The sequence below is a fragment of the Lissotriton vulgaris genome, unplaced genomic scaffold (assembly GCF_964263255.1).
Source record: "Lissotriton vulgaris unplaced genomic scaffold, aLisVul1.2 SCAFFOLD_1083, whole genome shotgun sequence".
NCBI lineage: Eukaryota > Metazoa > Chordata > Amphibia > Caudata > Salamandridae > Lissotriton > Lissotriton vulgaris.
Genome location: NW_028253160.1, coordinates 211,915 through 229,499, shown reverse-complemented (window position 1 = coordinate 229,499; position 17,585 = coordinate 211,915). Strand labels below are relative to the sequence as shown.

The 17,585-nt window shown below is 44.9% G+C and overlaps 1 protein-coding gene across 2 annotated transcripts in view; it reads right to left on the bottom strand.

Annotated features, from left to right (window-relative positions):
- DPAGT1 (dolichyl-phosphate N-acetylglucosaminephosphotransferase 1) overlaps positions 1-17,585 on the bottom strand; it is a 48,310-nt gene that overhangs the window by 6,864 nt on the left and 23,861 nt on the right. For both annotated transcript variants that reach the window (XM_086951289.1, XM_086951290.1), the window contains exons 6-8: positions 17,181-17,369; positions 16,038-16,125; positions 13,822-13,977 (exon numbers count right to left, since the gene is read on the bottom strand). In XM_086951289.1, the coding sequence (XP_086807415.1) occupies positions 13,822-13,977; positions 16,038-16,125; positions 17,181-17,369 (433 nt within the window). The remainder of the gene's footprint in view (positions 1-13,821; positions 13,978-16,037; positions 16,126-17,180; positions 17,370-17,585) is intronic.

Sequence of the window (17,585 nt, the reverse complement as noted above, 5' to 3'; positions counted from 1 at the left end):
AATACATCTTGCCTGCTTCTTTACACTTTGCCACACCACCTAAAGCCACTGCGGCCACCCTACCGCTGGGGACACGTGCACAGGACATGGCTCCCTGCCCTTACCATGCTGTTACCATTGAGCAATCCACTTCACATAAATAGATATATTATGCTGAATGCGAAGAAATGCTCTACATAGTAGAGGAACCATTGTTATGTATTTTGTTAGTCTGTTCAATCGAGAAATTTGATGTTTACACAACAATTGGTACCACCAACCACACAATACAAGAACATTTGAGATACCCTCTCCTCTATCTGTTGCCCCCACTACCATCTACCAGCAGTTATGAGGGTACACAATTTCACATCAAGTGATTGTAGCAACCTTGATGGCTGTTCAATGGGTACATGTAACTATATCTGTCTAAGTTTATATCTCATAGGTGGCACTGCCTTGGAGGTGCTGTTATAGTAAGCTTGCTGCAGAGAGAACCAATAAAACATTTTTTTTAAACATTCAGACCAGTCATTATCTGAAAGAAATTTTGATGATCCTTAATTGCTCTTATTTGTACTACAACCTATGACAAGTGGGAACTGACAAATATTCATTCTTTATGTGACACTGCTCCAGCCTGACTTCTGAAATTACAAGCACAATGCGTTGCTCCAGTTATACTAACTTTTAGGTAATCTATCTATAAAAGTGATTGTCACACATCCATTCCTGAAAGAAGTACACCATACTCCTTTAATCCAAAAACCTCAGCTCTCTGGAAGATACTGTCAATTTTGCCACATAGTTACTTTACCTGTGGTAGCTAAGGTTCTTGAGAAGGCAACCAATTCCCACCTTCAACAGTTTTTGGAAGATTATGTATAGATTTATAGATGGTGAACAGTGAATTACAGGGACATTTTTCACCAAGGGGTTCGGAGTGACAGAGAAGCTCAAGTTGTCTCTGATTTCACTCAGAACCCTGAGAGGAAATCCATCTCCATAGTTCACTTGTTACCAGTCTACAATTTGTTGTTATTTATGGCCCACCACTAAACTTACCTGCCCCTGCTTTCAACTACTAAACAGGGGTAGAGAAGTAATGGGACAGCCATACATAAAATGGCTTCTCCTTCCTGTGCCAAAAGTAAAAGCAAACAAACAAAATAAGCTTTTGTAATGCAACCAGTCTCGCATTTGTGAAAGTTTGAGTTGTTGATGTTTAAATTGAGTATTTTATTTCTCATTGACAGTGGAGTGATGATATTAGTATGACCTTGTGGTGCAGGAGAACCAGAAAATGGTAAACAGGGACGCGCTAGAGGCTTTTAATTCACCACAACTAAAGGCAAAGGCGGTCAGTATTGAAATACGCGCTAGGAGCTTTTTTTAATTTGCTGTACTAAGTTAATATACAATCTTCTCTACTTTACTGCTAGGGTGGGTGACTAAGGGAAAGCACAAACCCTTTTCCTTTTAAAACAAACTTGTGTACTGTTTTATTACTTATCCTCATATCCCATTGTGTGCTAAGCTGCCCCAAACTTACCTGGTGACTTGCTTGCTTGTTCCCCGGTCCACCGCGGTTGTTACCGTTTGAGTGGAGGGAACGTTGCGCTCACGGGAAGCACCAGGGGGAACTTCCGGCAGGGGCACATACGAGGTCAGCGCTCTAGTGGCTGAGCTAGAGTTACAAAAACAGGATGCCTGCCTTGACGCACAGGTGGCGCGCCAAAGACAAGCCCGTCTGGGGCCGGAGGCCAGACCCCCTGGCCAATTTCTGACATGCACCAAAGCTACGCTGCTCTCTCTTACACCTGGCAGTCAAACCATCAATGAAAGTGTGGCAGAAAAACTACGAGAAGAAAATCTGCTAAGGACCCTTCATAAAAACACACCAAACCTATCCCCTACTGACGATCCTACACCCAAAATCCCCTACGGCCATTAACTGGATGACCAAAAACTCCCTAAAAATCAACCCGGAGAAAACTGAAGTCCTTGTGCTTCCCACAAAAAGCAATCCATGGAATGACTGCTTCTGGCCCCAGGAGTTGGTCTCCACTCCCTCCCCCGCCGCCACCTTAAAAAGCCAAGGCATTAAATTAGACCAAGAGCTTTCCATGACCAACCAAATTACCACGGTGGTAGGCACCTGCACAGGACTCCTGAGACAATTACGCAAACTAGCCCCCCTGCTCTCCCCAGTTTCCCTACAAATGATCATCCAAGCCACAATCCTTTCCAGGCTTGATTACGGGAATGCGCTATATCTTGGCCTCCCTCAAAAACTCACTAACAAACTTCAGGTGGTTCAGAATGATGCAGCCAGGCTGATCTTTAGGCTACCCAGAAGAACCCATGCCTCCCCTTTGCTTCACAAACTTCATTGGCCCCCTATCAGGCAAAGAGCAAAGTTCAAAGGCCTCTGCATTGCCCAAAAAGCGATATATGGCAAAGCCCCTGCATATATCAAAGAACGTCTCAAGATCTACGTACCAGGACGCTCACTTCGATCTACAGAGGCCTGCAACCTGGTAACCCGCCAATACAACCTTGCTTCAAAAGGGGGACGATCCTTCTCTGTCATACTCCCTAAACTCTGGAATCAGCTGCCAGACCACCTTTGCAAAGAACCCACGCTCCTCACTTTCAGGAAACAACTAAAAACATTACTGTTTAAGGAAGCACTGACCACCAGCTAAACCTCCCATCATGGGTGGGATTTCCTGATCCGTCCATATCGCCTCAAGCCTCGCCTCCAAAAGCGCTTAAAGACCTGTTGGTGATTTGCGCTATATAAATACAAATACAAATTATGAGGGAGTGGAGACCAGAGTAAAATGCTGCCTGGAAAAAAAAGTACCAACATCTTGGAGCAAGTCCATAGGTTTGGTAGAGCCTTTCTGGATTCATATGAACCCAATATGTCAACAGGCTGCAGGCGGAGCGAGGATGGCAGGTAATGAGCAGTGACCCCAATAGAAAAGGTCTGGAAAGGGAATGCCATGCTCCATTTGGTTTCAAACGCTCACAAATAATGCAAAGGGAAAGGACTATAACGGAGAGCGTGTGCTGCTTTAAATACAGTATGTATTATAGATTTGGGGGTGGAGAAGTGGTGGCAGGAACGGGAGCTAGGAATGCTGCCATATAAAATAAAAGTAACATGTGCATACTCCGGGGCGGAGGGTGGTGTTGGGGGAAGGCGCGGGGAGATTTGGTAAAGTGGAAGCTCTAAAGGCAGTGTAGTAATACGAAGTGTATGGGCTCGAGCAGCTTCTGGAGAGTACTGACTTAAACTGAGGTAGTGGACAAGTAATTGTGCAAGATATAATTAGGAAAGTCAAAAATGTGTCCCGTTCAAAGTTTTAATATTTATTTCACAGTATGCAGTTTGGATTTGAGTCACCTTGAACAACAGTACTTATCGGATGTCCTGCGCTGTCCTCAACGGGCAGATCGTTTGCAGTGAAGTTATCATTATGCCTTTTAGTAGAATTAAAATTTGAAACAAAACCTACCTCTTTTTGGTCACAGAGTGTTTGCAATCACATGTATCCAAAATACCGACCATCATTCCCTTGGTGCACAATGGTGTGTTTCTATTGAAACATCAGATTTTTGTTTAAGCAATTTGTGTAAACGCTTAAACAAAGACCTAACTAATGAAAGAAATCTAAAAGGATCCATCTTTTCGGCTTCCTTGGAGGTAAGAATTGAAATCAGTCTAGAGTCTTCAGGCTTGTCAACATGGCTAAAAGTTCAGTCTGTTGCGGCCATGGACACTGAGAGACATGGCTGCAATAGTATGCAGCATCAGCCGCCTCTTCAGAACCGCATGTTTTGGCAAGGAGCCCCTCAGTGGCAGAGGAGGTGACTAGCAGGCTGCTGTGGACTTGTCCCCGCTACCCCGCTTATGCCAGGCAGTTCTTCCTGGGGTCCATCAGCAAGGTAATCTTTGGCTCAGAGTATTCTGTGATGAGTATATCAGACTGAACAGTTCAGAATAAAACTGAAAAGTCCAGTCTGCAGTTTGGAGGTGATGATGCTCGCAGCAGAGGCTCCAAATATTGCAGACTAGGGGGTGGTTCAGTGAGATCCTCGCTGCCTGGAACAAACAGAGGTAGCTCTAAAAGCAGGAACATGTGCTGTATGGGTTCCCCACCCACAACAGATGGCCGCTGATGCGCCGGGCAGAAACTCAACTGAAAACTTTTGAAATTCCAAATGTATTCATATATTTAAACAGTTTCCTGTATCGCGAACATGGCTGAGGACTTTGGACCACTTTACAGGAATCGGGAGTTGGCTACAGAATTTACAGCAAATAATTAAGTGAAAAACATGCAGAAAAGCAGTGCTCTTAAAATGAAGTCGGACATATGCACAGTCCTGTGTGGGAAGTGTTGTTGGGGGAAGCCGGCGAGAATAAGTGGAAACAGCGCTGTGCACTGCAACGATGAGAGGGCAGAAAGGAAAGCAAACATGCCAAAAAACAGCGCTCTTAAAATGCGGTCGGGGAAATCCACAGAATGTACGAAAGAAGCGAAAGTGAAAGCACGGTAACCTGACCCACGAGGAATGCAGCTACCACCCTACGCGCAGCTGCTCGCTCCCGAGAGCAAAACGCAGTGGGAGTGACACATTAGAAAGGAGATGGGACATGCACCCACCTTTAGCCATTTGCGTGTTTTCATTATTGAAAGACACACGCAAAGGCCAATCCAATGTGTGGTAGGAGTCATACCCACATGGAGAAGTATAGAGTGCTTACAAGAAGCCTCCCATAGAGCAGCGCATGCTTGCTGGGCTAGGCTCGACCTAAATAATACCTGGCCGCCTGCCATTCACTCACCACTCTTGGTGCCTTCGCTTTCACTCATTCAGAAGTTCTGTTTCCTGCTTTCTAGGGCTGCTCTAACAGGACAGAGCAGCTCTGAAATTCCCATTATGAAGCACCAACAGTGGGCAACAGCTTTTGTTAACAACTGTCGTTACGTTACAGCAGTGAATTACTGCATTTATAGACTAGTTATTTACAGTAGAGACTCTCTAACGGAGCCATACATATTAATATCCTACTTCCCATTCAATCTGAATTCAGACCAGCCCATGGAACTGAATCTGCCTTGCCGGGCTCTTGGGATAATTGTCTTTCCTTCATGGATAAAAGTGATGTGTCCATGCTGGCCATGTTGGATCTGTTGACCACCTTCAACCCTGAGGAGAATGTAATTCTGTTCCCTATCCACAGTGTTGAAGGCTATGGCAATACCATACAATGGTTTCACAGTTCCTTATCTAACCCCTCAGAACAGATGAAGGGGGGCCCTTTCTCTCTCAACCAACTGCAGTAAAACACAGGGTGTCTCAGAGATTATATAAAGTCATAGGTGGATATCCCCCCAAATTTACATAAAATACTCTCCAGATCTTCAACCCAGAACATCAAAGATTGTATGTCACAAAAATACCATGAACTGAACAAAACTATAACTGAGCAGATTATTTTGGTAACCGAACTGCCCTGAGATATTGGACTATATCTAACATTTTTGGTTTACAGCTTACCCCATCAACCAAGATCAAAAGCCTGTGTTGTTAGGAGACCTCAGGGTCTAAGATTAACTTATGCTCCTTAAAACGGGAGACTGATGCAGTCACAAAAAATACTTTTCAACATCAATTAGCTTAATCCTAGGCATCTCTTATCGGAAATAAGAGCCCCGATAATGGGCCCTAAATGGATTATTTTGTTTTAATTCACTCATAATTCCTAGTTCTTGGCATAAGAGCTCTGCTTAAAAACTGAATTGAGCCCACCCACTCACAATAGATGCAGTGGGTGAGGATACAACGATCAAGCATGCTGCAAGTGATACTTGTAGGCGAGGATCCTGCAAAAAAATATCCAAGAGATGCCAGGATCACATTAATTTACCTGGCTGCAGAACTCTCATTCTCTAGTGATATGTATACTAAGGATGACGCAACTGATCTCTCAATCTGAAGAGATCAAAATAACATAGGCTACCCTCTCGAGTGTAGTTATTTGTAACAGTCTGGGAGGTTGAAGTTTGCACCTTACATAGCTCATCAATCCCCTTCCTCGCTATATATAGTTCATTTTATGTCTGCTTGCGAGTCTGGTCTGTTTTTATCATTTACAATCAATTTCGCTTTCCTAGCTAAAGTGTATAGTTGTGTGATAATATGTCTGGGGCAATCGGTATGTACCACATTTGTTCGCAGACTAAATAGGCGTAATTGATTTACGTCAGATTCCACCATTCCCTTTAATGAGTGGCGTGTCCTATAATACAAAAAGATGTCCAAAGCCGTGAGGGATTTTCTATACTCTTGCAATTGCTCTAATGTCAACAATGTGCCCTCTTAGAACAGTTCCCTCATGTTTTCAATTTGCAAACTGAACAAATATACAGAGACCCTCCTTTCCCTAGTAAACGGGAGCCACGCGCACCAGTCCACTGGCATTGTGGGTGTGAAGAGTAGAGATTACTGGTAAAGTTTAAGTCATCTATTTCATGCATGTTTTCTGGTGCCCGTTGGGCCAATAACATTACATTGTTGCTATGGGGTTTTGAACAGTGTCACCCTTAGTTTCTATGGCTCCACTTTCTCTCATTAGATTCAGAGATGTGGCAGGTGTTTCGGTCCAGGCAGCCAGTAGTGTGAGAACTTCCCCCTGAGACACTCTCTAATATATATCTCAAAGTCCGGGGCCTTCAGCCCCACATCCCCTCATCCCCTTCTCATATGGCAATGTCAGTGTGGTCCAGCTTACGAGTGGTTATTTGCCTGCCCATGCAAGTCTTAACATCAATTTTTGTATGGAAAAATCCTGTAGGGAGAACTATGGGTATGTATATAAATAAAGATCTGGGCAACACCACCATTTTCATTACACTTACAGAAATATTTTGATGGCTTAGAAAGTATTTGAATTAACATTTGAAACTTTCGCAAACGATCTGCATGTCAATAACTGGATGGAGCTGAGCGCTTGCGCAGGCATCAACGTTTTCAAGAAAATGTTTTGTTTTTAATCTTACTCTGTTACGTTATTTTTTTAGCCAAATTCAGATATCTGATCTCTTATCCCTACATATGAATGGTTGATAAAACCAGTTTATTCTCCGAGGTTGTAGCTCATTAGTGAGATCATAGTTTATACACAAAATGTGTTGCATTTCACACCCTCTGGTGCTTCTTCAGGAGCGAATCTATTCACAAGCATAAATGAAAAATAAACAACAAAGTCAAAATAATACTGTCCCTTTCAATGATTGTGTTTAATGGTAAAGGAGTGGCCCAGTTGCATTTCCATACGTTATTGTTCTACCATTCAATCTATTACACACTCTTTTCATGCAGATAAACTAGATTTCAATCAATCAGTAGATCTGGAGAGTGCAGCCTGTCACCCATAAGGGTATCCAGGCGCTGGTATGGTTCAGGCTATCAACAGAAGAGCCAGGTCTTCAACGCTTTTTGGAACTTCGACAGAGACGACGAGGTTCAGAGATGTAGGGATAGTTTGTTCCACGTCTTCACTGCTAGGTAGGAGAAGAAGAGCACTCCACATCTGCTACGACAGAGATGGGGGGAGTGGGTTAGTGAGGGGGAAGCAGAGTGAAGGTGTCTGGTGGGATGAAAGCAGTTCAGATGGTGATTCAAGTAGGCAGGTCGTCAGTTGGGCAGGCCTGCAGTTGTCAAGGGCCTTGAACTAGCATATTTTCAGTACAGTGAGCCAGTGGAGTTCCCTGCGGTAGGGGGTGATGTGGGTTGACCTAGGGAGGTCGATAACGAATCTGGCTGCATCGTTCTCTACAGTCTGTAGTCCTTGAAGAATGTGGCAGACGATTACTGGAGATGAAGACCTGGGTGATGGTGCGTCTAGAGCTCTACGGTTGCTATTTGAAGATCTTACGAAGTATGGAAAGGATGAGGAAGCAGGAGGAGGAGGAGAAGAGTTGACCTGGGACATCATGGTTAGTTTGTTGTCCAGGATGATGCCTAGGTTTCTAGCGTGGTTGGTCGGGTTGAAGCAGGTCAGAGTTCCATGGGCCACCAGGAGGCATCCCACGGGGAGCTTTTGTTGTCAAAGATCAGTACCTCGGCCTTGTTGGTGTTGAGCTGCAGGCTGTTGTCCTTCAACCGGTTGGTGACATTAGTCATACAATTGTGGAAGTTAGACTTGGTGTTGGTGGTGCCTTTGGAGACGGAGAGCGTAGGAAATTATGGTAAGTCTGAGTTTTGACGATGCTGGCCAGTGGTGTCATATACGTGTTGAAGAGGGTGGGGCTGAGCGAAGATCCTTGCTGTAATCAACAAATGAATTCTTTTGTTTCGGAGGTGAATGGTGGGAAGCAGATTTTTGGAGTTATTCCAGTGAGGAAGCAGTTGATCCATTTGAGAGAAGCTCCTTGGATGCCAATGTTGTGTAGCCTTGTGATGAGAGACAGGGTTGAATGCTGAAGAAAGATCTAGGAGGATCAGTGCCGCTGACTCACTGGTCGAGTAGGGCTCAGATGTCATCAGTGGCCGCAATGATGGCTGTCTCAGTGCTGTGGTTGCTGCGGAATCCAGATTGGGAGGTGCAGAGTAGGTGCTTTTGTCCCAGATGCAAGGAGAGTTGTTGGTTGATGTTTTTTCTAATGCTTTGGCTGCCAGCCAGGAGATTGGTTGGTAATTGTGGAGTTCGATGGGGTCAGCTGAGGGTTTCTTTAGGAGGGTTTTGAAATCTGCATGTTTCCAGACAGTGGCTGTAGCTATTGAGACGTCGAACAGGGTGGTAAGTCCATTGAAGATGGGGTGTGGACACGGATTGGTCGAACATCTCAGTGTATGGAGTTCACGATGGAGGTGGTGTCCTGGGGTGCAAGCTGGTTCCATTCCGTCTATTCGGTCAGTCTGTTGTCTGTAGTGGTAGCAGGGAAGTTGTGTTGGTTGAAGAAATCAGGTACCTAGGGCTGGCATTTGAAGTTCCTGTAGAGCTTGGCTTACTTGTCATTGGCTTTCAGACGTTTGCCCGATTGGCTTCTAACCTTTGCATTAAGGTTAATCTCTATAATCATCCTGTAAAAACCTCTGGATTTGGGCCCCCAAATAATTAAAAGTACATCATTTCTGTTGATTCTTTTAACAAGAAAGTTACTGCTGTTCATAAGCCATATTCATTACACACAAGAAAATGCAAAGTTTACATTCAAGATTGTGCGTCTGTCTCTCTTTCCTGAACTGGGAAGGTGTTTGGTATCTGATAGAGACTTCTAGCTGTAGATTCCTTACCTTTGAATTGCTTAGGCGTCAGACTCGATCTGGAAACTTTTGCGTGAGCAGTACCCTGTGCGCCGTCGGGTAGCTCGGTTCGGCTCCGCGTTAGGTCATCAGAGTCGGTTGTGATATTGCGGTCACCTATGTAGGTGCCACTTAGGTGTGTGTATGTCAGTTCTCTTTCTGCGCCAGTTTTGTTGAGAGATTTTTTTCTTGTGTGTCGAGAGAGGACCTCTAGACTGGTAGGTTTCAAGCTGTGTGGCACCTGTTGCAGCTCCATGTCAGTTACCAACCCCCATCTTGTTTGCCTATGGTGTCTCAAGTGCGACTACAACTCGAATTCATGCTCAGACTGCCATGCCATTGCGCTGAAGGCCTTGAGGAAGCGATCCATGAAGCTCCTTGTGGCCTGGCAATCGACACCAATGAGCGAGACTCCTCAGAGGTCCCGATCGAGGAAGAGAATGTCGCAGTACCGCTGCAGGAGCACAATGTCCTCTTCGACACGCTCTAGGTCCGCGGGAAAGAGGCATAAGAAGAAGTCATCCAAACTGACTTAGACTTCACCACATCTGTCAACGAGATGGGTGGGGAGCCTTGATGTCAGATCGACGTCGACTCTAGCGCCAACAGAGTCCAGAGCTTCTGCGCCTGTTCATTTTGAAGAGGTTTCAGGCATGGGAGAAGAATGTGAATGGTCCTTGGACCCTTTCGAACACAATTTGGATGCTCCTGGTTAGGAATGCACTGGTAGGAACTTGAAAATACCACTGGTCTGGACACCTCTCCAGATGCTGGTATGCTCTCTCCACCTACTGTGGCTATGGAGGAGGAGTCATTTTATGGTAAGGTGGTGAAGAGGGCATCAGAGGTCCTTGACCTGGAACTGCCCTCTGTGCAGGTCAAGACTAATATCTTGACCCAAGTGCTTCAACCTAGGCTTCTTCAGCCGAACTCCTTTTTCCCTTCAGTGAGGCACTCCCTTCTAGGCACTTGGTTCAAGCCTAGCACAGGGGTTATTGTTAACTGGACAATAGTATGCCACCATTGCCCTGCATCAGGTCATCCCCCGCTGGCGGTCAATAACGTCGGATAAATGGGTCTTGTAGATTAGTCGGGATCGCTACTCTCTTCCTTTTCCGTCATTTCCTTCTCCTTGACTGTCAACTCAAGAACAGCTGGTGGAGGATCATCTATTACTGCTGCAAGAGGAAGTTACAGCTCTCCTGGCCAAGGGGCTATAGAAAAGGTTTCAATTTCAGAAGTAGGCATTGGCACCCTTTGGCCTCACCAGCGCCCCTTGGGTGTTCCCCAAGGTGATGGCAGTGGTTGTAGCTCATCTGCGCAGGTTAAAGGTTTCAGTCTTCTCCTACCTTGATGACTGGTTGTTGAAGGCGTCCTTGCCCCAGACTGTTGTCACCCACCTCTAGATTATGGCGCACCGCCTGCATTCACTGGGGTTCACTATGAACGTGCCAAAGTCACACCTGACTCCTTCTCAGATGCTCCCTTTCATCGGACACAGTACAGGATATTCAGGTTATGATACCGATATTTCAGCCTCTATCTGGATTTTGGAGAGAGTGGCTCTGAGGCTGCTGGGACACATGACCTCCTGGATCCGGTTGGTAAATCATGCCAGATGGTATATGCGGACTGTGCAGGGGGACCTGAAGTTCCAATGGGCACAGCATCAGGGGAAATTCTGCGAAATGCTTCAGATCTTGGAGGGAACTGCAAAAGACCTACAATGGTGGTTAACGAATCGCGATTGGGTCAGAGGCAGACCCTTCCCCAACCAGATCTCACAGTAGTGACAGATGCGACACTCCTTTGATAGGGCACCCATCTGGGAGAGGTGGAGATCAGAGGACACTGGTTTCTGGTGGAGCCGGGTTCCACATCAACTTGTTGGAGCTAGCACTAGCACTGAAAGCATTTCTTTCCTCTGTCAAGGGGAAGTTGGTACAAGTGTTCACAGTCAACAAAACCGCCATGTGGTACTGCAACAAGCAGGGCGGTGTGCAGTCATGGACCCGTTGTCAAGAGGCCCTATGCCTCCGGACATGGCTGGAACAGCAGGGCATGAACTTGGTGGTTCAACACCTGGCAGGTTCTCTGAACGCCAGGGCAGACTAACTCAGCCGTCGAAGCCAAGCGGATCATGAATGGTGTCTCCAGTCGGAGGTGGTGCATAGTCTCTTTCAACAGTGGGGAGAGCCTAGATTAGAACTGATTGTCTCCGAAGAGGATGCGCAATGTCGGCCATATTGCGCACTGGAGTTTCCAAAGCAGCTATCGCTCAGTGTCGCTTTTCAGCAGGAGTGGAGCTCAGGTCTCCTGCATGCCTTTCCGCCCATACCACTTCAGCCCAGAATTCGATAGATGACCAAAAAGATCAAGAACGACCGGGCTCAAGACATTCTTGTATCTCCAGATTGGACACACAGAGTCTGGTATCCAGAGCTTCTCCTAATGAGCATCGATCCTCCGATCCGGTTGCCTCTTCAGAAGGATCTTCTGTTGCAGCAGAAGGGGAGGGTCCTTCACCCGAACCTGTCAACACTCTGCCTACTTGCGCGGAGATTGAGCACCAACAGTTGATAACTTCCTCCTGAAGTATGTAGTATTATCTTGGCGGCCAGGCGGCCCTTCACCACGATGGTATGCGCCTGCCTGTGGCAAAAATTTGTAAAATATTGTACATAGAGGTTTATTGACCCGGTTTCTGCTCCTCTGTCTAGTATACTTCTTGTTATTCCTACTCTCTTGCCCAGTAGGGCTCTGCTTTGGGCACTCTCATGGGTTATCTTTCTGCTCTGTCTGCTTTCTTGCAGTTGCCTGACCAACCCTCTTTAAGTCCCCCATTGAATAGGCTCTTAAAAGGGCTTGTACATATGTTTCCCCCAATGCCCTTTATTATGCTGCAGTGGTATCTAAATGTTGTTGTTGTACATTACAAAGTTGTCCCCTCCTGCTGCTTTCCATCAAGACAGCCTTTCTAGTGGCAATAACATCTGTCCAGAGGTTGAGTGAGCTGCAGGCTTGGTCATCCAAGCCTCCCTAATCGTATGACTTTCCTGGATAAGGTGGTGCTTGGCACCTGCGCCTCTTTCCTGTCTAAAGTGGTGACCCCATTCCACCTGGGTCAGTAGGTCACACTGCCTACCTTTTTGGCTCCTCCCCATCACTCTAAGGAAGAGGAGCGTCTCCATCGTCTGGAAGCAAAAAGAGCATTGTCGTCCTACCTTGACCACACAAAAGAGTTCTGGATTGATGACCAATTGTTTACGAGTCACTTAGGAGCTAAAAAAAGGTCAGGCAGTGCAGAAATTAACCATTTCGCGATAGGTTGTTATCTGTATTAAGATCTACTATGCCCTGGCTAGGCAGCAGACTCCTGAAGGTTTACGATTCCATTCCACCAGGGTAAATTCTGTGACCAATGCATTGGCTCATGGATTGCCAGTCCTGGACATCTGCCAGACTGCAATGTGGGCTTAACTGCATACGTTTGCAAAACACTACTGCCTGGATAGTCAGGTCCGCAGGGACGGGCATTTTGCCAGTTCAGTTCTGCAGGACTTTCTAGTCTAGTAAATCTGCCTGCAGCTCACCACCAGGAAGTATAGCTTGGGTATCTATTCAAAGGTAAAGATTCTGCAGCTAGAAGTCTCGATCAGATAAACAAGTTATTTACCTTTGGTAACGCATTATCTGGTAGAGAAAATATCTAGCTGCAGATTCCTTCCAGACCACCCATGTCTCCTCGCTCTGCGGTCTCAGTTATAGGGATAGGGTTGGTCCCCTTTACAGTGCCCCAGTTTTGATACACACCAGTCAGTTCACTTCATGGCTATGCGCTTTAGGCATGTAAAAAGTGAAAAGTAACTGATGTACGCTCGCCTAGGTTGTGTCTATATAGGGGACTGCGACATCACAGAATGTCAAGCGGAGTTAAACTAAGTCACCCAATGGCGAGCAGGGGTACTGCTCAGGCAAAAAGATTTCTGAACCAGTCTGAAGCCTTGGAAATTCAAAAGGTAGGGAATCTGCAGCTAGATATTGTCTCTACTAGATAATGTATTACCAAAGGTAAGTAACTTTTTCATTTATTCCCCCTACTTAATAACTTTGTAACTTTCATAGCGCTCGCTACTAGTAATATTTAGTGCGAATTAAACCCCTTCTTGTTTAGGAAGTCAACTTTACCCTTCATGTTCAGCAATACAATTAAACCTGTTCCCTCTCTTATGTGTATATATTGTCCCCTATGATTATAACAACACATTTACTTCTGAGTTCATTTATACACTATGGCAAAGACCAACGTGATTACTTTGTGATTGTTTTGAGTACATTTCTGTTCTGCCTTAGTACTACAAATACCTGTCCATCTTTTATCCCTATTGAAATGAGTTCTGTTGTAGGGAAAATGCTTCGATCTTCTCACATCATCTCTTCCGATTTCTGTTTTTTTTTCCATTCACCACACTTCATATGTACGAACCACATCAATTATCAGCTCATGCATCTCACCTGGATGAGCAGTAGAATGATTGTCAGCGTCCTCTCATGAGTTGGTCCGATGAGCTTCAGGACGAAATTAATCAGCGTCATGTTGTTGCATTCAATGTACTCTTCATCTTCATCTAATTTTCGCTTCACTTCAACAATCCTTAGAGTTTCTGTTAACTAGAAGAAACACAACTGCTGTTACACAATATCTGTAAAACCAGGGAAGCCATTGGAATCTAATGAACAGACAGCACAAAGGCCTACAAAGCGCGGGGGCCTACCAAAAAAGGTTTCAGGCCAAACAGCTTTAACAAGACATTAACATTGAGACCAGTGTTTCTTGTACTTTAGATTACAGGGGCATGTTCTGGCCGCTTTTCTTCCCAATGTAGAGAAAATCCATCAGTTGCCAAGCTCACCATGCAGTTACAGTCTACCCTATATACATGAAAAAAATTGGTTTGCACTCATAACAAATATATTCCTGGAGGAAATTTTGTTAAAGGCTCTTGCGTCAAATCCTCCAACTTTGAAATGTTTAACAAATCAAAGCCAACTGTTTTTTCATCTGACATCTATGCTTTTTCAAGGCACAAACATTTGTCCTATATTATGAATATGCATTTTTGAAACATTTAATGGACTAGCTGTTAATGGACTAGCTGTTAATTTCGTTACTGCCATGCTAGATGGAGCTGATCCCTTTTGAGTAGGCTGTTCCAACCATTTAGTACTCTGTTCAGACCTGTTTTATGCTTAAGTACAAGGAAGATTTTAAAAAATGGCTAGAAAAATGTGACAATGCCAAGTTGTCTTTGTTACTATTTTCCCCACCACAATACTGAAGCAGGATAGACCCTGTGATGTGTGGTGAAAAAACACCTATCACTGGGTTTAGGAAAAATTGACTACTGAATCACGCGCATGAAAGTAAATATGCCTCCTTATGCCAGAAGCAGACCATAATGAAAGACTAATACTCAGAAGACCATGTCAGGTCGAGAACTCTTGACTCGGAATGGGACTCCTGTTGACATTAAACTTAAGACAAAATACAAAGGTTAAATTTAGAAAGAAATATAGTGGGGTAAGAACAAAAAGCAAAACCTTGATTTAAAAAGATCAGCTGCGATTGTTGAACAGCACAATGACACCTAAAAGCTAAAGAAGATCTACAGGTGGTTCAAAGAGTAGGGAAAACTATAATCCACTGTATCCATATGAAGGTAGAGCGGGCCACTTCCCGAACCAGTTGACATTTGGGCCCGATGCCCCTTTTCTACAATCATTCATGTGTTTGGTTTTCACCCCTGGAAAACCAATACAAATGTAGCCTTTCTTGGCTCTTACAGTAATATTTTTTCTGAAATAGCCACCGGTTCAAAGGCATGACAGGGGCGGCCTTAGGCATGTGCAAGCTGTGCACCTGCACAGGGCCACCAAACCCCAGGGGCCACCACGCCAATATATATCCTAATATAATAATCCTCTGAGGATGGATACATATTTGTGTGGTGGCCCCTGGCAGGGATTTTGCGGCCTCCGGCTCTGTTCCACTTCCAAACACCCTGACCCCCCTTCTTCACTGGCCTCCGCGCTCCACCCCACCCGGACCACCTCTTCCGGGGCCCCCTACCTACACTCCCTGCCCAGGGCCACCATGCGCCTAGAGCCACCCCTGGGCATGATTCCGGAAGCAACTTTTAAGTTAGTCCTCACTCACCACTAGGGCTCTGTCTGACTCACTAACTCTCTTGTAGAATTTCACAAATTTAGTGTCCGAATTGTCGACTCCTCAAACACCACTTACTCTTAATTCTCTCCGCTCTCTTTCTAGCAGCCTACCAGATTTCTCTCCCATCCTAACCTTCTATTCTCAACACTACTGTCCCGTGGTAGGTTATGTCTGGCAAAATACAGATGGTAACTACAAATACGTGCATGCAGCAAAACTTCCATTAACCTTATTCAGCAAGTTACTCACCATTTCTAATTTTAAAAAACCTGAATTGAAAAGCAACACCACCCATTCACTTGTGGACAATTTACTGTTGCATCGCAATATCATCAGGTTAATAGCCATGATTTAGCATAGCACTGCAATAGAGGGTCTTAGACTACTGGAGGATTTCTAGGAGGCAAGTTGTACAGTGGACACAAAAATATATTCTTGGAGCAGAAACATTTACTGAGACCAACACTGATTACTTATTTCCTTCTTTGTGCCATGACTTTACCTTCAGGATAAAAGCTCCCAGCTCTGAAAGGTCCTTTGCCTTGAATTTGGAGTAACTCATTCCCAACTTGTCACCATTTGCATTGAGTCTGGAGAGACAGGAATGTGAAATTGTTAGATTGTGTGGACAGACAGCGACATAACTGTAATGTCTCACCCTTCTAAACCGGGTAATCCACCCAGGGTGATAGAAGCTTCGGCTTTTACAGGGTGCAACGAAAATCGTGCTGCAAGACCTCTCTTAATTTTTTTATGTTGTAAAGGCACAGAAAGTCCTGCTACTTGTGATACCAGTACAGTCACCCCCTTGTCATTGCTAATAAAGAAATCAAATACAGAAAAAAGGACTGTATGCAAAAACATGGTCACGAATTTAACATAACATGCTACAACCCAGGGTCAGCATGGAAGTACTGTGGTTAGGTTCACAGCAGATTCAGCAATTATGAGATTGATGAACTGTGGAATTATTTTAGCTGATGAATTATTAGGGTATGTTATGGATGACGGTGTGCTAAGGGAGATAAGTGGCTGCACAGAAGACATATGGTAATACCCTGGCTGCTGATGCAATGTTGAAGCTAGTTCCTGATGAGGCCTGGGACAATTCCGTGGCAGTCCATCATGACATGGAAGCATTATTGTGTTTCCAGCCTGCTGATGCCATGGTATGCCACAGGAGTCAGCAGGCATTACCTTTGTATGATGAATGTCAGTCAGGATGTGCCCTGGAGGAGTAGTGGCATTATTATGGCAGTCTATGTGAAAGTTACACAAGGTCAAAACAAAACTGAGACATTATGTTAGCAAACAATGCACGAGTTGGGTTACACCACCGAATATCTGTGGCATTAGTTTAAAAGTTAATTCTGCCCATTCACTGTATTCAACAGAAGCGAGGTGGCACTGTTTTGCCAGATGATGCAACCGCAAGGGACCACATGGAACAACTACAGAGGTATTTTGACAGCTGGCGCTTTTCGCAGAGCAATACATTTAATAATTATAGAGCTCCTTGGTAGAGAACAACTACAGTATTCCCTTGCCAGGCAGTGGCATGAGTAAAGCATGATGCAGAGGTATCGAATTCCCTTAGGAGGTAGTCCTGTTGTTAAGGGATGATGGGGAAGAGAGATAAAATTACCTTGGCAGGCGGTGCCGCGGACACGGGATAATGTGGAACAGCTGTGGCACAGAGTAGAGAAAGTTGAGCACCTGTGGAATGAAGAAGAGCAGCATGGTTTTGCTAAAATGGCCCACGATGCCGACCACAGCGAAAGTCATGCCAGCAAAATAGCAGAAGGTGTCCCCAACGAAAACCTTGGATGGGTACCTACAGAAAAATGAGACAAGCAGAAGTAGTCAAACAATGTAGTTATTTAGGGAATGGATGATAATATGAAAAACAACACTTTCTACTAGGTGATACAGCTTGTCCGCCAGTGAGCCGTTTCCACCCTTTTGTTTGCTAAACGAGGGAACAACTGTTTTTGTATAGCTAGTGAGGAAACCTTTGTTATGAAAGAGGCCTATGATTTATTCACGCAAA